General features: G+C 49.7%; 1 protein-coding gene across 1 annotated transcript in view; it reads left to right on the top strand.

Moving 5' to 3' along the window:
* The window catches only part of LOC307240707 (plexin-A1-like), a gene marked incomplete at both ends in the record, with an annotated part of 204,601 nt that overhangs the window by 113,600 nt on the left and 70,005 nt on the right, over positions 1-20,996 (top strand). The window contains one exon of the mRNA XM_080014554.1: positions 12,034-12,234. Coding sequence (XP_079870680.1) covers positions 12,034-12,234 — 201 coding nt within the window. The remainder of the gene's footprint in view (positions 1-12,033; positions 12,235-20,996) is intronic.

The following is a 20,996-nucleotide window of genomic DNA, read 5'->3' on the forward strand; positions in this document are numbered from 1 at the left end:
TAGACGAGGGCTGTGCCACTCGCCATCAAAAAACGGTTAGTCTCCACGGGCGCGGCTTTTTTCTCGACGACTGGGCTCCTTCTCTTTCACGGCTGCCACATCTCTTCGGCTGCGTTCCCACCGCAAGCCCTGGTGCTCAGGTGGCCTTCATTGCCGTCTTCAGTTCAAACGAAAACATCGGATCTGCCGTCGTACGGGAGGAAACGCGGCGGGCAAATGCACCCGGTGGTTGCCGGGCGGCGCGGGACCCCGGGCAACCTCGGCTCAAACTCCCGGATGAAATCTTTAAATCCAGACTGGGGGCCGGGGTGCTTTTTTTTTTTTTTTTTTTGTTTGTTTAATAGGGAAATTTAGTAAAATAGAATATATCTGAAATAAAAACGCAATGTGCGCAAACTGCACCCCGATCGCTCCCTCAGAGGACACACACACACACACACACACACAGTATTTTAGATCTGATGCTATTCATGTAATGCGGCGAGCGTGGGTACCCCGTTGCCGGGTCGGTCTATTTATCGGTTATTTATTTTCCCTCCACGCACCGGATATGCTGCTTAACGGGCAGCCGCCGTGAGGGTGCGGCTGCCGCGGTGAGCTCGCTCGCCGGTCTCAAAGCTGGGGAAGGAAACCCGAAATTCATTCCCGAAACACAGGTGTACTTTTTTTTTTGTTGTTGTCTTTGCGTCCCCGGTCCGTGAACATTTTGTGCGCTGCGGTTCCGGCCCGCGATGGGAACCCCTGCTCTAGAGTGACGTTAAAGTGGCATATGTTCCGATGTGGCTGCTCAGACCGAGGCCGCGTTGCGAAAAAATCTGACCCGTATCTTTATTTAGCACCACATATGAAAGTGGCTCAATTCCAAATAGATTGAAAAAAAAAAAACCTGATTCCGTGTGATTTGTGCTGTTCACACTGCTGTGAGAAACAATAACACAGATCTGTGACACACGTGAGCACTCAGTTCAGAGGACTCATTATCTTCCCGGACCGCTCAAACCCTTTAATTTCCTATGGAGGGAGCTGACCTTTAGCGCCGCAGAGCGCTACCGCCGTGCCGCCCGACCGGAAGGAGCACTCAGCCGCCCTGACTCATCCTAATGCCACCTTTTCCTTCTCCGCTCTTTCTCTCTCACCCCCTCCCTTTCTTTCTGTCCCGCCCAACGCCCCTTCCCGTTTATTTATTTTTTTTCTCCTAGCCTTGCCTCCTTTGATGAGTCTTTACCGGCGATGGAAACGCGTCCGCAGCACTACTGGCCCAAATGGGGGGGGTTACACCGTCGGCTGGCCGTCGCTCAGCCTCATTCATAATCATTAGCGGAGTGCGCTAAGTCTCCGGGTGCATAGATACGTGGATCATACCTTAACGCGTCTTGCCGGTAATTAGGGGATGAATCACCGTGATTGGTGAGTTGGGTGGGACGGTCGTATGTTCCTGTCGAAAGGGGCCCTCGGCGGGGCACGGGCGGGGCACGGTGTACATTTGCGCTCATGGTTGGTGGACCGACTTTGATCAAGCTGTCAAACCCGTCCATATCCTGTCTCACACACACACACACACACACACACACACACACACACACACACACACACACACACTGTTTCACGTGCACAAACATGCGAACAGGCGCGCGCAGACCCAAGCCAACAGTCTTTCACTTCACCAGTGCATCCGCGCACATTCTGCCGGTTTCCGCCTGCCTGCCAGCCGGCCGGCCGTCTCGCATTTGGTAATTTGCTTGTTCCTTTTTCCCAAATGAACTTGTGCCTCTAATTCACACGCCGCCGCATCCCTCCACCGGCCAACTCAATTAGCAGGAGTCAGCCACCTCCTTCCGTTTGGTCTTTCACCTTCCGGATGCCGACCCCCCGAGGCGTTCCTTTCCCTCCCGCATTGTGTCTGGTTGATTACGGACCCCGGGCCGCCGTCGTGGCACAGTCTTCCCCCAGTTCCGGGGGCTGCGCGGCCAGAGAGCTGGCACGGAGCCGCCGTTGCCGCTCCCTCCGGAGCTGTCTGGCTGGGTTCAGAGCGGAGGCCCGGGATCGCTGCCCGCTTTGCCGTCTGCGTGCGCATGTTTGCGCGCCCGTCAATTATTCAGAATGTATTAAAGCTTAAAGATGCATCTCCAGATGCCCGTGCGATCGTCGGCGGGTTTAATGGAGAGAGGCGGACGAGATGAGGAAGGAAAGGTGGGGCGCTGGCGGAAACACAAAAGGGAAGGAGCCGTATGCGGCAGCCGCACCGACTCACATGAGTCACAACAAGGAGGTGAATGAACGGGGAAGAAGAAGAAGAGTCTTTAATTTAAAACACCACACCACAACACATGCATGCACACGCTTTTGGATGGTGGCCGGGGAAATGGCTTGTCCTTCCTCCGGGGGCGCAGTCAGGAGCAGTGGGCAGCATACGTGGACGCGCCCGGTGGACCTGGTACCGAGTGTCCATCGCTGGTCAGACGATGATGTGTGCGTGTGTTTGGTGGGGGCCCTTACTGACGTTAGGTGGAGGAAACCCCATGTGAGCACGGGGAGAACATGCAAACTCCACACAGAAAGGCTCCTATTTGGTAGATAACCCGCCCGGAGCACAGTGCCAACAGCGCCCCAGGCGGGAATCGAACCCAGGACCTTCTTGCTGCGAGGCAGCAGTGCAATGCAATGCAATATCCAATGCCCAGACGGAATCCAACTTTCGGATTCCAAACCTGGAAAGCTTGTCGTTTCTCCGCTGCAGTGGTACTCGGCTTGGGGGAGGCCAAACTCTGTTGGCGACGGAGATCCGCACGCCGCGCCCCCGCCGGTATCAGCCTACAACTTCCCCGCAAGGCTGCCCCTTCAGAAGCGTCCACGCCGAGAGCCTTGAATCCAGCTTCGCGAATGAGGAGGCGCCCTGTATACTTTTGAGGGGGGAAATAATGAAATGGGGCCGAGGATCGGTAGGAAGGAAAGAGGGTGAGCAAGGCAGAGGTGGAGGGGTCAGGAGGGGGAATTGAGTCAGGGGTGGGGGAGAGGGGTGGAGATGATGAAGGAGGGAGTGAGTGGCTGGAAGCAGATGAGAGGGGCGGGCGGTGGGGACGGGACGGAGGGGGGGGGGCGTAGCGGGCGGATGACGAGAGGCCTGTTTTAACCATTTGGGAAATGAGAAGCTACTGTCTAGTGTCACGGCTAGGCCCTGCGTTTTTTCTCCCTAATAACTCCAGCTCGTTCCGCTAATGCTCGCTGCCCCGATGTTCACCTCCTCCCTCGAGCGCGGCCCCTGGAGAGCATTCCGCCGCGTCGTAGCTGCCAAATGAAGACGGCGGCGGGGGCCGAGGGCACTTACTTTATCGGCCGTAGCCCTGTGCCGCTGCAGTGGGTTCACTTATAAGGCTGCAGATATTTACAACAGAAGACCTGAGCTACCACCGGCTACTAAATCCCGTGTTTGGGGTCAGTACACTGCCCGGTAGTACGTGGCTGATGTTTGTAACCCATGAGCTGGTACAAGTCGATAGATTGGATAAACCTATTTTAAAGGAGAGGTTTGCCGTTTTTCGGCTCAGCCTCATCAGAATGCTGGTTCCCATCACTTATAACTGTTCACGGCACAACGCCTTACTATCGAGAAACCTACCGCTCTGCTGTAGTTTTAGGGTCAATTTTAGTTTTTGCAATTGCCGCAGCAGCTCCAAAGTGCGACGTTGGCGGCAGCAGTTCACCGGTAGGAAGTCGCACCACTTCCCGTTTCTAGTCTCTTACATGAGCGCCGACGCTCCTTCAACCGCTGCACGGCTGTCACGGTGGCTGTCAAACGGCAGCGTCTGTTCTCCCATGGGTTTTATTCATTTGTTCAAAACATACATTGTTTACGAGCGGCTACGCCGACAGCCGCTTCCTGTTGATAATGAGGGACTCTGACGGGCCGCTGTCAACACACCAATCCCAATTCCTCAACGCGTCCGTCACTCGAGTGTCAGCAGAGCGTCCGTCCACAAGGGGGTGTGGCGCCTTTTCCTTCCGGTGGTTGCAGGTGCCGTCGACTTGATTGATTTCCAGCGGAGCTGACGCACTCGGCAGCGTGACACCAGCTTTGGTGCTGGTCGGAGAGTGCAACAGGTGTTTCTCAATATGGAAGATGGCTTTATCATATAAACATCATATGGAGGTATAAGTGAATATTTGTCGGTAAGTACAAACAGCCTCGTGCGATATCTTGGCAAATGGCAACAGTCAGACAGCGGCGTTGATTTAGGAATGAGCGAATCACACCAGGATGATTCTCACTGAACTGATTAAACCACATGTCGTTTGACCGTGTTCTGAAGCCGGCGCCCGTTTTTTTCTGGGGACATTTACATTTAGATGGGACAATTTGTGACGCTGAGTTCCAGTGAGAGTCCTGACACTACGCGACAATAGCCTCGGCGAGACGGTACCAAAAGCTAATACGTCCATTTGAGCAATTAATGATAATGGTGATATCGCCCCCCCCCCCCCAAAAAAAAGAGAGCAACACGGACTCACCCCTGTGGAATGAAACGCCGGTGTTCTTTGAAAAGGGAGAAAGACAAAGAGCGAATTGTTATTGGGACTTCATCACAACGCGGTAATGAATTCCAGACATTATTTATACTCATGCATTTATGAATAGCTATCGCCGGCTGAGTTCCCATGCCGTCGCTCTTGTTCCGTTTTATCTTGTGCCGCACGGCTTCTCCCTTCACAGCCCCCACCCCTTCTCTGCGGTAAAAAAAAAAAAAAAAAAGGGGGGGGGGGGGGGGGGGGGGTTGAGTGGGTGGACACTCCAAAAGTCTTCTAATGCAGTTCAAAGTGTCTTTTTATTGAAAAGACGAGCTCCTGGCACGACGGTGCAGCGGGGTTCCTGCCCCTGCTCTTACCACCTGAGACCGCGAAACACGCGGCGCTCGCTTCATTTGTGTAGGGTGGGGGAGGGGGGGATGAAAAGTCTACCAGTGGAAACGAGGTGCCGCGGATGAAACGGCGGTTCAAGAACAAGGGATCAAACGGGTCTCGACGAAGGGAGGGAGGGGGGGAGAGCTTTGAAAAGTTGGGAGTTATGCGAAATGGGAATATCTTGATGCGGCGATATCTTAAAGAAATCACTTTTGAACTGTTGCCAAGTTCGGAGGAGTCGGAGGATGAGGATGAGGATGAGGATGAGGATGAGGAGGTCCCCAAAAGTTTCTCGGACCCGCGGCCCGGAACGAGCAGGAGAGCCAGCGTGCCGCCCTCGTCACCTCACCGCGCGTCTTCACCGCGACGTTCTCCTCGGCAGCGAGGACCTTGTGATTTGGACCCTGGTCAAAACAATGTTCGCCGTTGAGACCAATTGTTAATCTCCACTTAGTCCAACCTTCAATCCCCCCCCCCTTCCCTCCACACACACACACACACACACACACACCCAGGGAGTGTGTGGCTGGATGTTGAGATCGATCCTCTGACTGATTCCTATCTGGTACATTCTCTTTGACCACCCGGTCTCGATGGGGGCTTCCAGATAAGCTCCCAATCGCAGGGACTCATCAGTGATAGTGTTTCCAAAAGGGACACACATGCAACCGGTCTCGAGTCAAGGTTCCTGTAAAAGGGAACCTGGAGTCTGAACTGGAGTCTGAACTGGAGTCTGAACTGGGTATGCATATGGCAGCTCACGACGCACACGGTACGAGTCATCCATGGGATTTGTGGAGCTGCTTCTATGGAGAACGGTGTAGTAACGGGCGGTGTCATCAGCGACAAGCTGGCTGAGAACCCCGACCCCGTTGACCTCTCTGCCCGGATTTGAACATCAAGAGCTCAGCCGTGCGTACTACCGCAAGGTCAGGAATTGACGACCGTTGTTGTTTTGAGTCCAGGGGTGGAGCGGGAGGGGGTGGGGGTTGGGGGTGGGGGGTGTAGCCAAGAGGAGGTGGAGGTGGAGGAGGAGGAGGAGGAGGAGGAGGAGGAGAATATTAATGGAGGATGGCGGCCCTCAAAGGGTTAATCCCCTGAGGAGGTTAATGCAGTTAGAGCTTATGACATGCCTGTGGGTTTATCCACTTAAGAAATCTAATAGGGATTTTCACAACGATATAAGTGCGGGCTGTTCTGGTACCTGGTAGGAGTGTGTGTGTGTGCATGCGCGCGCGTGTGTGTGTGTGTGTGTATGTGTGTGTGTGTGTGTGCGTACGTGCGTGCGTACAACCTACTTCTGTCATTCTCTTGTGTTAAACCTCTTCTCTCCTGAGTTACCGCAACGGTGAGATCTTGTTTAATTGATGGTTTTATCTTTCCATCGTTCCATCTTTTTTTACCTCTGGGGAGCTGCGGTCATCCTGTGTGTGTGTGTGTGTGTGTGTGTGTGTGTGTATCAGTATGTGCCTGAGCGAGTGTGTAACAATATTGGTCGATGGTCTTGCCCCCTTTTTTTTGTTGAAACGGTCCACTGGAGTGTAACGCTAATCCCTGGGGTCCCTCTACACTACAGTGACCCCTGACAGATAAACACACACACACACACACACACACACACACACACACACACACACACACACACACACACACACACACAGCCCAGAGACTCCCTCATCCATCATAGTTTGAGTTTGTCGGCGCGGCGCGGTCAGGTGGCCCCGTGGGTGACAACTGGCGGCCAATCAGGCGCCTCGCCTCGCCATTGACATCACCGGAGATGTGATGTCATCCCTTCCCCCGATAGGAAGATATAAGAAAGAGGGAGAGAGAGAGAGAGAGAGAGACAAGATATACAGACGGTGTTTGCGGTGCTTGCTGCTCTTGATGCTTCTGCAAACCGTGAGCAGCCGCCACTTCCCAAACGCTCTGCAACTGCAAGCCAAATAGCGAGCGATTGAATGGAGGGATGGATGGAGGGAGGACAGATGGAGGGAGGGAGTGGGAGAGACAGGGAGGGAGGGAGGGAGGGAGGTGACGGTGTAGCTGGAAGGGACAAGCGATGTCAATATGGTCGTTGTTATTTTTCTGATTATGACGAGAGGGGAGGGGCCGACTGAAATGGAGAGAGTAGAACTAAATGAATAGATAGAGGGACAGATAGATTTATAGTAAGGTAGGTAGATGGATAGGTCGATTGATTGGTTGATTGATTGATAGATAGATACACTTTCTGGATTTCCAAAGGGCAAACTCAATTGCCACCATATTTTTACACAACATACACAAGCCCAAAAAAACATTCAAATGCCGATGAATAAAATACATGAAACAGGCCTATCTAATAAACACAACCAGGGGATTTTAACCTAAAATTATGAATGAAACTCTTGTGTCTTCTTTAATATAAATGTCGACATTCCAGATTTTCTATATTTAAATTTCAAAGCATTCCAAATAATCCCATGAATCTCAACGAAAAAAAAAACAAAAAAAAAAAAAACTGAAATGAAAAGTGAGGCCTGCAGCGCCGCTCGACACGCTGGAGATCTGAGGGTGTGTGCGCAGTCGGGGAGACTCGCTCAGACCTCGGACCAATTTGGGCTGAAGGCTTTATCTCCACTCCACTCTCCCACGTTTGATCCCACGCCGCCCGTGGCGACTTCCAGCGCACTCCTCAGGCCCCAACGCCGCATGGTTCACCTGTTACAGCTGCAGGGCAAGATTTAGCTCTGGTGTGTGTGTGGGCGCGCGTATGTATGTATGTACTGTATGTACTGTATGTATGTATGTATGTACTGTATGTACTGTATGTATGTATGTATGTATGTATGTACTGTATGTACTGTATGTATGTATGTATGTATGTATGTATGTATGTATGTATGTGTGTGTTTGTGCGTGCGTGCACTTGCCTGTCTATACATCGATATTTTACGTCTAGATGTTTTCGAACGCTACCGTCCTTGTGTGTGTGTGTCCATGTTTATTTATCTTTGGTGCACGTGCGTGTGATGCATGTGCACATACTGGATTTGTGCTTTTTCGGATTGAGCGCACGTACGTTGTGCAGTGCCTGGGGAGATTGTGATTGGTAGTGGAGGGTTGTGTGTGTGTGTGTGTGTGTGTGTGTGTGTGTGTGTGTGTGTGTGTGTGTGTGTGTGTGTGTGTGTGTGTGTGTGTGTGTGTGTGTGGAGGGTGGATTAGTTTGTGTGTGTGTGTGTGTGTGTGTGTGTGTGTGTGGAGGGTGGATTAGTTGTGTGTGTGTGTGTGTGTGTGTGTGTGTGTGTGTGTGTGTGTGTGTGTGTGTGTGTGTTCCTTCATCCCTCGATCCCGCGGCATTGGGGAGCTGACCCACCTCTCCCCTCTCTGTACCACTTTAATAAACGAGTGCCCGGCTCCGGTAAACCCAGCCCTGCCCTCCCCCCTCCATCCTCCGACTTCTTTTCTTTCATCAACAACCCTTCTCTCCTCTCTCTCTCTCTCTCTCCCCATTTCTCTCTCACTCTCGCTCTCTCTCTCTCTCTCTGTCTCTCTCTCTCTCTCTGGCTCTCTCTCTCTCCGTCTATCTTCCTCCACTTTTCTCATTTATTTCCTGAACCAACTCTGTTCTCTTCTCTTCCACCTACTTTTCATCTCCCTTCTCCTCTCCTCCTTCCATCTTGTCCTCTCCTCCTTCCATCTTGTCCTCTCCTCCTTCCAGAAGGGAAAGAAGGAAAGAAGGGAAAGAGAGATGGAGAAAGAGGGCGAGAATGATGGTGAGATCAAAATAATGGAGTGTGACCATAGGCCCAGGAGCTAAATCCGGCCGGGGAGACAATTGAATGCAGTCAGTTACATGTTTATAGTAATAATAATAATAATAATAATAATAATAATAACAATAATAATAAATATAGCTGCAGGCAGCAATACACAGGGTCCAGTTTAGTCATGTTGGGTGCGTTTTACAGTTACTACTCCTGGATGCAACTACTATACGTTCTGCACAGCGCAGCCCTCCTGTCTTTAAAACAACCGTTCATGTTTGCCTGTAAACCACATTTCTCATCGTTATAGCTCAGTGTTGTCTGTGGAATTTCTGTGCTTTTATTTTTCTGATAACTTGCTGGATCTTGAACACATCACTCATTCGCACATTTCAGTGTTAAAAGGGACGCGCTGATACATTATTAAAGATTCGTTTTTATTTTTATTTTTATTAATCTTGCAAAGTTATGGGGACCACGTTTTTAAAATACCAATCCAACAGATCTACTGACATCTACCAGATGAGATGCTATATAAATATAAATATAAATGGATAGTTTGGTCACTTCTAAACACTACAGAGCGACCGAGTCCGCACCGCACCCTGGACACGGTCCAACTGGACATTCTCAATCAGAATCTGTACATTTATAATAAATAATATGATGACGTCATAAAGTGTCTTACTGTAAATCTCATCTCATTCATTTTAGAACGAGATGTGTGACGTGTCAGTTAACTTATACCAAGTGAATATTTCGGGTCAAAATTGTTCCGTTTTTCACTCATATCTGCTCTGTATGTTGTTTGATTTGGATGGAATTTAATCCACGAGATCTTTGTGACATAGCAGTTTGAACGACACCTCAACTCTGTTTGTAGCTTACGACAAAGTATGTGTTCCAGATCGTTTTAGACGGGTTATACATATTTTGGCGTCAGATGTACTGACTCATCTGTATAGTATCTCTCTAAATCTGGTCGTTTTTTTGCTAATATCTCCTCCGTATGTGGATGGATTTGAATTAAACTTCAACCACAAGATGTTTGTGACAGCGCAGTTCAAACAGGTCATAAACCGTGTTTGCGTGTGATGCCGAGGTTGGTCTTCCAGATAGTTTTAGGCTTCAAAATGTTTTAGATTTTTTAAGGGGCTGCAGAATCAGGGATCCATAATAATAATAATAATAATAATAATAATAATAATGATAATAATAATAATGCTTGAATAATAATAAATTATAAATAATTAAATCCTGCCAGCAAATTCATTTTTACATCACATTGCTTAAATTATCCATAAATTTTACTCAATGTTATGAGAATATAAAACAGAATAAAATATAATATCGCAACTATGTTTTTATGATTATGTGTCTATTTTTCGCAGACTTATTATTTTAATGAAACACACACTCAGTCTCTCTCTCTATAATGTCTCCCCTTTCTCTCCCTCACACCCGTTTGTTTCCCCTTATTCCCCATTTTCTTTTTTATTAGAGGCTAGAAGCACTTCATTAGCACCTCGTTGCCATCTGTGAATACTCTGAAACTTTGAACAGTCAGAGCCACTAAATGACAATCTGCTTCAATGGGCTCACTAGCATTGATTTGATCTCTCTCTCTCTCTCTCTCTAAGTCACGTGTGTGGGTGTGTGTGCACGTGTGTGTGTGTTTGTGTGTGTGTGTGTGTGTGTGTGTGTGTGTGTGTGTGTGTGTGTGCGTGTGCGTGTGTGCGTGTGTGTGTGCGTGAAAGGGGGAAGAGGTGTCTCTCGATGCCATTACATCAGCTTTTTTTTTTTTCTCCCTCCTACTCTCTCCTCCACCCTCCCTCCTCCCTCCTCCATCCTCCCCTCCTTCCCAGGCCAATCTCCCACTCATTACCGATGCTCCATTAGACACCACTTCGACGCCGAGCAAACTTATAGCCAGATTGCTCTGCGGAATGCGGGGGGAACGGGGAGAAAGAAAGAAAGAAAGAAAGAAAGAAAGAAAAAATATATATTTTCAAATTAAATTGAACGAGGCTTTTCGGTTTCCGTTCGGTTTTTGCTGATTTATCACCTTCGCCGAGGTGCGGATGCCTCCCGATCCCTGTCAGTTATTAGGGGCAGTAGAGATTCATAGGGGAACGCCGCTTGATTGTTTTAATATAACTTGCACGCCTTGCTTGTTCGTATCGACCTCATCGTTCTTTGGCATTTCCCAAGATGAATGATGTGAGAATACATGATTCAAAGTGGTTTCGGAATCTGCGCTCTGTGCCCACGCTGCGTGGATATCAAACCCCCGTGAGATATGAGTGGCCATGCGAGGAAAATGAAACAAGAGAGTCTCCTCGTACACAGCGGGCCGTAAAGGCGCTGATCCACGGCCGATCATTGCTGTCAATGAGCGGAAAGGCGTTAATAAAAGCAAATAAAGTCGACAAAAACAATCGATGAAATGCACAACACGATGAAATATAAGTTAAAAACAGACACATTCAAGGGAAGAGGACATGGCCAACAGGGACGGGGGCAGGCCTGTAGAAATGGGTTTTCAGGTGCTGCTTAAAAAACAATTGACCGTTTCGGCGAATCTAGTAGATTGAAGCAGACGTGTTCCAGAGGGATAGGAGCTAAGACGCTAAAAGCACGCCAGCCTTTTGACTTAGAGATTGATGATTCCAGCGAGGGACGCATAAAAGGCCGGCTGCAGACCGGTGTTAGGGGTCAGCCACTTAGAGATGTTGAAATGGGCTCGGCCACGCAGGCCTTTAAAAGTCAGTTACACAATTACATGCCATTATATAACGTCCTTTTGAATATCGTCAAATAACTTAAACAAAGGAAGAGCGCAGAAAGAGATATTACCTGGAAAGGAACCGGCTGAGGGGAATAGAAGAGGTGAAGGGTTTTGGATAATGGCGTGTTGTAATGCGTTGGCTGGTACTAGGGCTCGAGCTCCCCCTCGATTTTACTCACATTGGGAATTAGTGAACAAGATTCAACCAAGGATTATTTTTCCTGATGGTGGTAAAGATCGAGGAACCATTGCTTTCGGTAACTCCAGCCGCCTTTGCACCATTCAACCCACAAACACAGTGTACTTGCGTAGATTTGACAATAGCGTTTGCAGGAATGTCCCTGGACGTCTTCAATGACCCTTTTTACTCACACATTTGTGGGGATAGTAGCTCAGGCGGTAGAGCTGGTGGTCTAGTGATCTAATGGTTGCTGGTTCGATCCCAGGTTCCTCCTGCTAGCATGCTATAGTGTCCTTGAGCAAGACACTTAACCCCTAATTGCTCCTGATGGCTGCGTCCGTCAGTGATTGAACAATTGTAAGTCGCTTTGGATAAAAGCGTCTGCAAAATGTAATGAAATTTGTTTTTGTACATTGCAGGAGTGTCCTCAGATCCTGCCCTCCACCCAGATCTACATCCCGGTCGGGGTGATGAGGCCCATCACCCTGCTGGCCCAGAACCTGCCCCAGCCGCAATCCGGCCAGAGGAACTACGAGTGCATCTTCGACATCCAGGGCAGCACGCAGAGCGTCCCGGCGCTCAGGTTCAACAGCACCAGCATCCAGTGCCAGAAGACCACGGTGAGAGTTCACCATCAATAAGAACAAGCCCTTGCCAACCTGCTTGTCGAGACGCCTTGTCTTTGTCCCTTTCTTATGCTGACAGTGACCACTGAGTGGTCATTTACAGTCCCGCCCAACTCGCATATTACGGCCAATGTCAAGGCTTTGGGGTTTCTGCCGCCAGTGTGCTCAAATCAGGGAAGGCCAGTCAGGTTTGACCGATCGAAGGTGGTGCGCGGAAGATAGGACGGATGGAAGATGGAACCCAGGCGGAGTGAACGAGTCGGAGGGAAAGTTACGGCGACTTTCGGCGTAACAGACGGGGCTCGGGCAAAAAGTGCCGAGCGAGTCAATCTGGGAAAGGGAGCTTTACAGCCGTAGGACCTGATTGCCGTCCCCTCCACCTTCAGTCAAGTTGTCAGCGCTAATGGGGAGCGGTCTTTTGAGCGCTGTTAATTTCCCCCCGCTCTGCCAATCGAGGGCAGGGGGCGGGGAAGCATTTACCGACGCCAATTTCGACTTACTTAACAAGACGTATCATTAACACACGAGCGGCGCAGCTGCGGCCGATAGCTGCCGGGCGAAGCGGAGGTCCAAATAGCGAGGAGGCGCTCATTGTAAGTGGGGCAGCAGGGAGGGTGGAGGGCGGAGGGTTGATGGGTTGACAGAGGCTGGGCGGATTTTCCTCTCGCACTTCTTGACAAGAGCTCAGCATCGTCAAGCCGGCTGTCGGTGAAACCGCCGGGCTCCCAGACGTCAACATCCCCTTTTCAGAACGACAGGACCCGGCTGTTCCCCAGCTCCCACCCAGCCGGGGAGAAGAATGGATTTCAACGTTCCGATTTGAGAAGCCGTCACTCGACTAACATCGGGCGCTGACGCTTATACTCTTAAAGGGCCCCCCAATTATGCTGAGCTGATTTCTTGATTGTTTTGGGGCACGGCAGTGACACATCACACCGTTCTTTTGTGTCCCTCACTCAGATCGTTCGGGCCCATTGAGTCCCAAGGTAATCGAGGCGGTGAGGGGCGGTTGTGTTCTTTTCTTGAGAGTTAACTTTTCAGAATGTTTTGTTCCAACTCCTCGTTAAGTTGTTTTGTTTGCCAGTTTGTGACCAGTTTTGTGGAATAAATTTGGAAAAAAAAACGGATGGAGTCAGCTGTACCTAATAAAAATATGGCAAAATATGCACGGAATCCAGGGATAACCAACATATATCATCTGGAAATAACAGAAACACAGATATATGAAAAGGTTATAACTAATAATATAACGTCCTATACAATAACTTGGGAAAAAAAACAGTGAACCAGAAATATGAACGTATAATAAACCTGACATTAAATATCTGCCTTAACCATTTAAAAAATGTTATGAAAGATGTTGAAAGAAACCAACAAATTCCCATTCTGGTGGTTGTGCAAATGTTTTTGTGTCTTGCAGACTTTAGGGTTTCTGACTGGATTTTTCTTGAATAAAAAAAAAAAAAAAAGAAATACAAATAAAATAGATGAAATAAATGAATAAAATCAATGAAGACAATTAATTTTAAATAAAATACAAAAATATTTGTAAAATAAATGTATAAATAATACATAAAATCAGGCGAATTCCCAGCGTTTCCGTCCGGGTATTAATAAAGGCTCATCTTATCTTATTTGAAGCTCGCATGACTGAGGAAGCTGAGAAATATTTTATGAAAGGCGTCTCTCCGGCTTCTTAACATCAGCCGCTCAGAAAACGGGGAGTTTGAGCTTCCGCGTCCCCAGTGTGAAACGTATCTTTATACACAAACACACACACACACACACACACACACACACACACACACACACACGCACACACACACATATATTGACATATACTCATTAATGCACAAAAACAAACACATGCCCCTAGATATATAAGTATGCAGTCCTTACTTTACACACACACACACACACACACACACACACACACGCACAGCTTGAGGAAAAGCAAGTAGGGAGACATGAGAGACAGAGCAAGAGAGAGATGTTAATAAAGGTGTATCTCTGACACAAAGAGAAGTGTGTGCAAGGAGGGAACCAGGGAGAGAGAGTGAGACAGAGTTCACAAGCACGAGCGGAGCGCCCAGAAAGAAAGCCCCTTAGAAAGAAAGAAGAAAGAAAGAAACAGTCTTTAATTGTCACACGACACTCCACAACACATGCTTGCACACACACACACATGCACATGCTTGATGGTGGCCGGTGAAATGGCTCCTCTGCTTTTGACCCATCCTGGCTTGTCCTTCCTCCGGGGGCACAGCCAGGAGCAGTGGGCAGCATACGTGGACGCGCCCGGGGACCAGGTGATAAATGTCCAACGCTGGTCAGACGATGATGGGTGCATGTTTTTGGTGGGGGTCCTTACTGACGTGAGGTGGAGGGAACCCCATGTGAACACGGGGAGAACATGCAAACTCCACACAGAAAGGCTCCTGTTTTGGAAGATAACCCGCCGGAGCACGGTGCCAACAGCGCCCCAGGCGGGAATCGAACCCAGGACCTTCTTGCTGTGAGGCAGCAGTGCAATGCACTGCGCCACCGTGCCACCTTAGACCAAAACCAAACAATACCAAAAAGAAAAAATATCTGACGCATTGGAAAACATCGACTCAACACCAAACAGGAAGGAATGCCGTCGAGCCCTAAACAGAGAACCCTCCGCGGCAGACGCCCTGACCGCTGTGACGATCCAAAACCAAGGAAAACCTGGACCACGCGTGGCCACAGGCAGACCTGGCAACCCAGAGCCCACTGAACACAGCAGGGGGTGGAAACCCGGCTGCACTTTATAACCACCTGCCAACTGCACCAAGACATCAGAGAGACAGATTACAACCACCCAAAAAGACTTTGAAAACATGGCTAATAACAAAGAAAACCTCCACGTCTGCCTGGCCAAATACAGGAATGTGCAAACACAGCAGCGGGATTTGTGAGCTGTTGTGAGCGGAAAAGTGACGAAGAGGAATACAAACACCATGAAGACTGTCAATCACCATATACTGTATATATACTGTATATATACGTATATACTGTATTTCTAACAGCAAAATCAAAAAAAGTCCTAATTTTTATTTATTTATTTATTTGTTTATTTTGGGGTTTTGTTTTATACTTGCTTTGGCATGTTAACACCCGGTTCCGGTGCCAATGAAGCCTCTTTGAATTGAATTGAGAGAGAAAGAACGACTGATGTGGAGACAAAACTCGGCAAACACTTTACAAAGTGTTTTATCGGGGTGAGGGACGGACGGAGCGGAGGGTTTGAGGAGGACGGTTTTGCTCTTGAGGTGTAGAACGGAAGGATGGAAGTAGCTTTAGAAGGAAAGGGAGGAAAGGAGATATCGAAGGAATGGAGGAAAGGAGGTGTAGAACAAGCAGAGGGGTAAGTATACACCAAAGGGAGAAAAGGGAGGTGAAGGGGGGGAGGGGTTAGGAGGAAAGGAGGGACGGTTGTGTAGAAGGAAACAGAGTATAGTAGGAATGAAAGCGTATAGGGGCAGGTGGTGTAGGGGGAAAGGAGGTGTAGAAGGGAAGGAGGTGTAGAAGGTAAGGAGGAATAGAAAGGAGGTGCAGAAGGAAAGGAGGTGAAGGAAGAAGGGAAGAGTAGAAAGGCAGACATAAAGGAGGTATAGGAGCAAAGGAGGTATACAAAGGAGGTGCAGAAGGAAAGGCGGAATAGAAAGGAGGTGCCGGAGAAAAGGAGTAATGGAACGGAGGTGTAGTAGGAAAGGAGGAATAGAAAGGAGGTGCAGAAGTAAAGATGGAATAGAAAGGAGGTGCAGAAGTAAAGGAGGAATAGAAAGGAGGTGCAGAAGAAAAGATGGAATAGAAAGGAGGTGCAGAAGGGAAGGAGGAATAGAAAGGAGGTGCAGAAGAAAAGATAGAATAGAAAGGAGGTGCAGAAGTAAAGGAGGAATAGAAAGGAGCTGCAGAAGAAAAGATGGAATAGAAAGGAGGTGCAGAAGAAAAGATGGAATAGAAAGGAGGTGCAGAAGAAAAGGAGGAATAGAAAGGAGGTGCAGAAGAAAAGGAGGAATAGAAAGGAGGTGCAGAAGAAAAGGAGGAATAGAAAGGAGGTGCAGAAGAAAAGGAGGAATAGAAAGGAGGTGCAGAAGAAAAGATGAGATTCTGTTTGTTTTTGCTTCGTGTTTTTTGAGAGTATTCCAACGGGGGAGTAAGAGGGAGAAGGAAAAGGAGGAGCAGGAGGAGAAGAAGGAGGAAAAGGGAGATAGGAAAGAGAAGGAAAAGGAGGAAAAGGAGGAGAAGAAGGAAAGACAAACATGAACCGGAGCACAGATGAAGAGCAGAACTTGGGTTTCATGATGAAGTGTGTGTGAGTGTGTGTGTGTGTGTGTGTGTGTGTGTGTGTGTGTGTGTGTGTGTGTGTGTGTGTGTGTGTGAGCGTGTGTGTGTGTGTGTGTGTGTGTGTGCACGTGCGTGCGCATGCTCCTCGCAGCTGGGACAGCATCCCGGCGTCATAAATCAAAGGGAAAATTAGCCCGAGAGTGGATGTGCTCCCTCTCTCTCCCTCTCCCTCTCTCTCTCTCTCTCTCTCTCTCTCCCTCTCTCTCCCTCTCCCTCTCTCTCTCTCTCTCTCTCTCTCTCTCTCTCTCTCTCTCTCTCCCTCTCTCTCTCTCTCTCTCTCTCTCCCTCTCTCTCTCTCTTCTTTTTCTCTTCCCTTCTTCCTGTGTTCCATCTTACTGTCTCTTCTGCATTATTTAGCCCCGCTGTGCCAACAGTGAAACATGGAACGCTCAACGCCCCAAAAAAATTCCACCGGGGATGCCACGGCATGATACACACACACACACACACACACACACACACACACACACACACACACACACACACACACACACACACACACACACACACGCGCGCACACACTCACAGGGATTCATGTCACTTGCACATCACACAAACACACACATACAAACACACACGCACACATTAACACACTTACGCTGCACACACTGACGCACGTGCACACACAGACAGGATGCATGTCCAGACGCCTGCGAGGACCATTCAGGCCCTGCTTTTAAATGGAGGCACACACACACACACACACACACACGCACGCACGCACGCACGCACGCACGCATGCACGCACACGCGCGCGCGTCCACGCCCCCCACCCCCTGGGGGCCGGAGGCGCGGCGGGCGGCGGCCATATGGAGATCCTTCACATGATCCTGCTTCTAATCATGTGTGGAGGAGACGCAGGCTGCGGCGCCGGCAGCGGCCGGCCGCCGGACTGCTTTGCATGATTTATCGCGCTGACACACATCGGGGCGGGAGCGTGCACGAGCCCCGGGCGTGCACGTGGAGTTGTGATTGTTGGGAACATGCGGGGGCGGCCGGCTCCGTCTCACGAGCTGCAGTTGGGGTGGAGCAGTGTTCTAGTGGATGAGGATGGGGTTGAAATATGTCACGGTGTGAATAAGTATCAGCAATTTTAATTGACTCAACCTTGTTTAAATTTTTTGAATTTATTAGCAGATACATACCCTGATTGATATGAATATTATGCAAGTGTTTTATTTGACGGGGTCCAATGGCCGCTGGTCCGGGAGAAAGAAGGGAAAGAGAAAAGAATAAATAATAATAACAACAACAATAATTATAATTATAATAATAATAATAATAATAATAATTATTATTATTATTATTATTATTATTATTATTATTATTATTATTATTATTTAAAAAACATAAAACAAATTGTACAAATATTGTCATTGCAAAATGTGCAAAAAAAGTATGATAAAAAAAGATAGTGTGTGTGTGAAGCAAAGAGAGAGAGAGAGGGGAAGAGAGAGAGAAAAAGCATCAAATCAATGCAATTCTTCATCCTTTCTGCTTTTTTTTTTGGGGGGGGGGGCTTCTTTATACTTTCCTTCCCCTCCGTCTGGCACAGAAAGACACACACACACACACACACACACACACACACACACACACGCACGCACACACACACACACAAACACACATTGCACACAGTGTATTTTTACAGCACGCTCAGGTATCCTTCAACATGACTAATTATACGAGGCTGACCTGCACACACACACACACACACACACACACACACACACACACACACACACACACACACACCATGGCTACCGGCTGCTCTGTTTTGTTAACATCGGCAATTTTGTGCCCCCCCCCCACACACACACACACACACTTACACACACATACACACACACTTACACACACACTCACGTAGCCGAAGCGAGGGAGCAGGGATGGGCGAGTGCAGGTGGTGATAAGGAATGAACCTGCGCTGTAACGAGGCCAGAGACAGCTTTGTACTCACCTTGTAGCTCCTCCCTCCCTCCCTCTCTCTTTTTTCCAACACTCTCACCATCGCTCGTTTCCTCTCGTTCTCCTCAGTCGCTGTTTTTTTCTACTTTTCTCCTGCTCTGTCCATCACCTCCCCCCCTCTCTCCCCTTTTGTCACTTCCTCTCTCTCCTCCCCCTCCCTCCCCGTCTCCCCCTCTCCCTGCCCTGTCCTCTCCTCTCCTCTCCTCTGTCTCTATGCCCCTCCCTGTCCTGTCCTCCCCTCCCCCCGTCTCCCCCTCTCTCTCCGTCCTGCCCTCCCCCCTCCCTGTCCTGTCCTCTCCTCCCCCCGTCTCCCCCTCTCTCTCTCCGTCCTGCCCCCCCCCCTCCCTGTCCTGTCCTCTCCTCCCCCCGTCTCCCCCCTCTCTCTCTCCGTCCTGCCCCCCCCCCTCCCTGTCCTGTCCTCTCCTCCCCCCGTCTCCCCCTCTCTCCCCGTCCTGCCCCCCCCCCCCTCCCTGTCCTGTCCTCTCCTCTCCCCCCGGTCTCCCCCTCTCCCCGTCCTGCCCTCCCCCCTCCCTGTCCTCTCCTCTCCTTCCCCTGTCTCCCCCTCTCTCCCCGTCCCGTCCTGCCCTCCCCCCTCTCTCCCTGGCTCTAGGTGTTGGCTCAGGTAGATTAATTACATGCAGCGACATGGAGGCCGTGGCCAGAGGCTCCGTAATGTGACACATCACTCATCTCCAGCCGCCCGGGGGGGGGGGGGGGGGGGGGGGAGGCTCGGCCGGAGGGGAGGGGGGTGAGGACTACTCACCCCCCCCCACACACACACACACACACGCACACCTCCTCAACCCCCAACCCAAAGCTGAGTGTCGCTGTGCGTACAAGGACGGTGCTCGGCCTCCTTACCCTGCGCCCAGCGACCTCTACTCCGTCCAGAGGGGAAAGGGGGCGCGTCCGGGTGGGAGACGACCCGGAACCCCCCAAAAAAGCTGCGCCACTGGGACGCCGCCCGTGCCCCAAGGCCAGAACCCGCTTTATTTTGTGAAGTTTGTGGAAGTTCGCCGAGTCGGCCCGTCTCACCTCAAAAGGCTTCGCGGGCCCCCCGAGTCGGCGGTCGTGAAGACCGGTGGTCCTCAAGGTGGGGTCCCGGGCCAAACCCCCCCGGCCTAATGATGAATAGTCAGACGAGCGCCATTAGAGAAAGTAAAACAACTGCTTCGGTCCTGGTTGGTGGTTGGGTGTCCCCCTATCGACAGACAGACAGGTGTGGATGTTCGAGACGGAATCATGTCCACCCATTAAAATGTTCTCGGATCGGGGGTCCCAGGCGGGCCTGTGGGCCCCCTTCCCGCCCTGAAGCGATGGACTGCCTTGTGTCCTCGATGGGAGCGTGGTCTCCGTGGAAACCAGCGCCGCTACGCTCAGGTTCAAAGTGTCATTCAGCGCTGAAACGCTAACATGTGCTGACGGGTTCCAACTTAACGCTTGTTCTCCTCCTAAATGCAAGGTACATAATCAATAAAAAAAATAAATAAATAAAAAATGACTGTGACTTAAAGGGGCTCGAATGAAGTTTGAAAAATACACAAATGTAAGGAAAATTTGCAAAATTAAGATTGAATACAAACAGGGAAAAATAAGCAAAGAAAATGCGAAAATATAATGAAGTTACGCGGACAAAATGTACAAAATTGGTGTGAAGGGAAAAGCAGTGATAAAGTTTGTAGCGGGCTTTCATGCATATTTTTAAAGTATTTATTTTTTTAATAACGTGGTTAAATGGACTCCCGCCAAACAGAAAATGAAAAAATAAGAAAATTGGAGAAAACATTTCAAAGTTGAAATGAAAAACAAATGAAAACATCACGAGGTGTGGGCGATAAGGTTGGTGACAGGTTTTCGTGCACATTGTTTCAACAGGTCTCTGCTGCTTGTACTTTATTGGACGGGGGGAATCCTCCCGTCCTCTCTCACTTGATTCTCTCTTCGGTTTTTTCTACCTCGTGGTGGTTGTTGAATCCACTCCTTCCTCAGCTCCTCCTCTTTATTTATGCCACACGTATTATTAATGGAGCTTTGGTTCAAAATCAGACCCAAACAAGGTGGAGAGGCCCCGGTGACGGGTCGCCTGTCAACATTCACACACCACCCCGAGCAGGAATAATAGAGAGAGGGAGGGGGGAGAGAGGGAGAGAGACAGAGAGGTGGGGAGATGGGGGAGAATGGGGAGAGAGAGAGAGAGAGAGTGGTGGAGAGGGGGGAGAGAGGGGGAGACAGAGAGGTGGGGAGATGGGGGAGAGAGAGAGGGAGAGAGAGGGAGACAGAGAGGGGGGAGAGAGGGAGAGAGAGAGAGAGAGGTGGGGAGATGGGGGAGAGAGAGGGAGAGAGAGAGAGAGGGAGACAGAGAGGTGGGGAGATGGGGGAGAGAGAGGGGGGGGAGAGGGGGAGACAAAGAGGTG

The sequence above is a fragment of the Zeus faber genome (genome assembly GCF_960531495.2).
Source record: "Zeus faber genome assembly, chromosome: 15".
NCBI classification, from domain to species: Eukaryota; Metazoa; Chordata; class Actinopteri; order Zeiformes; family Zeidae; genus Zeus; species Zeus faber.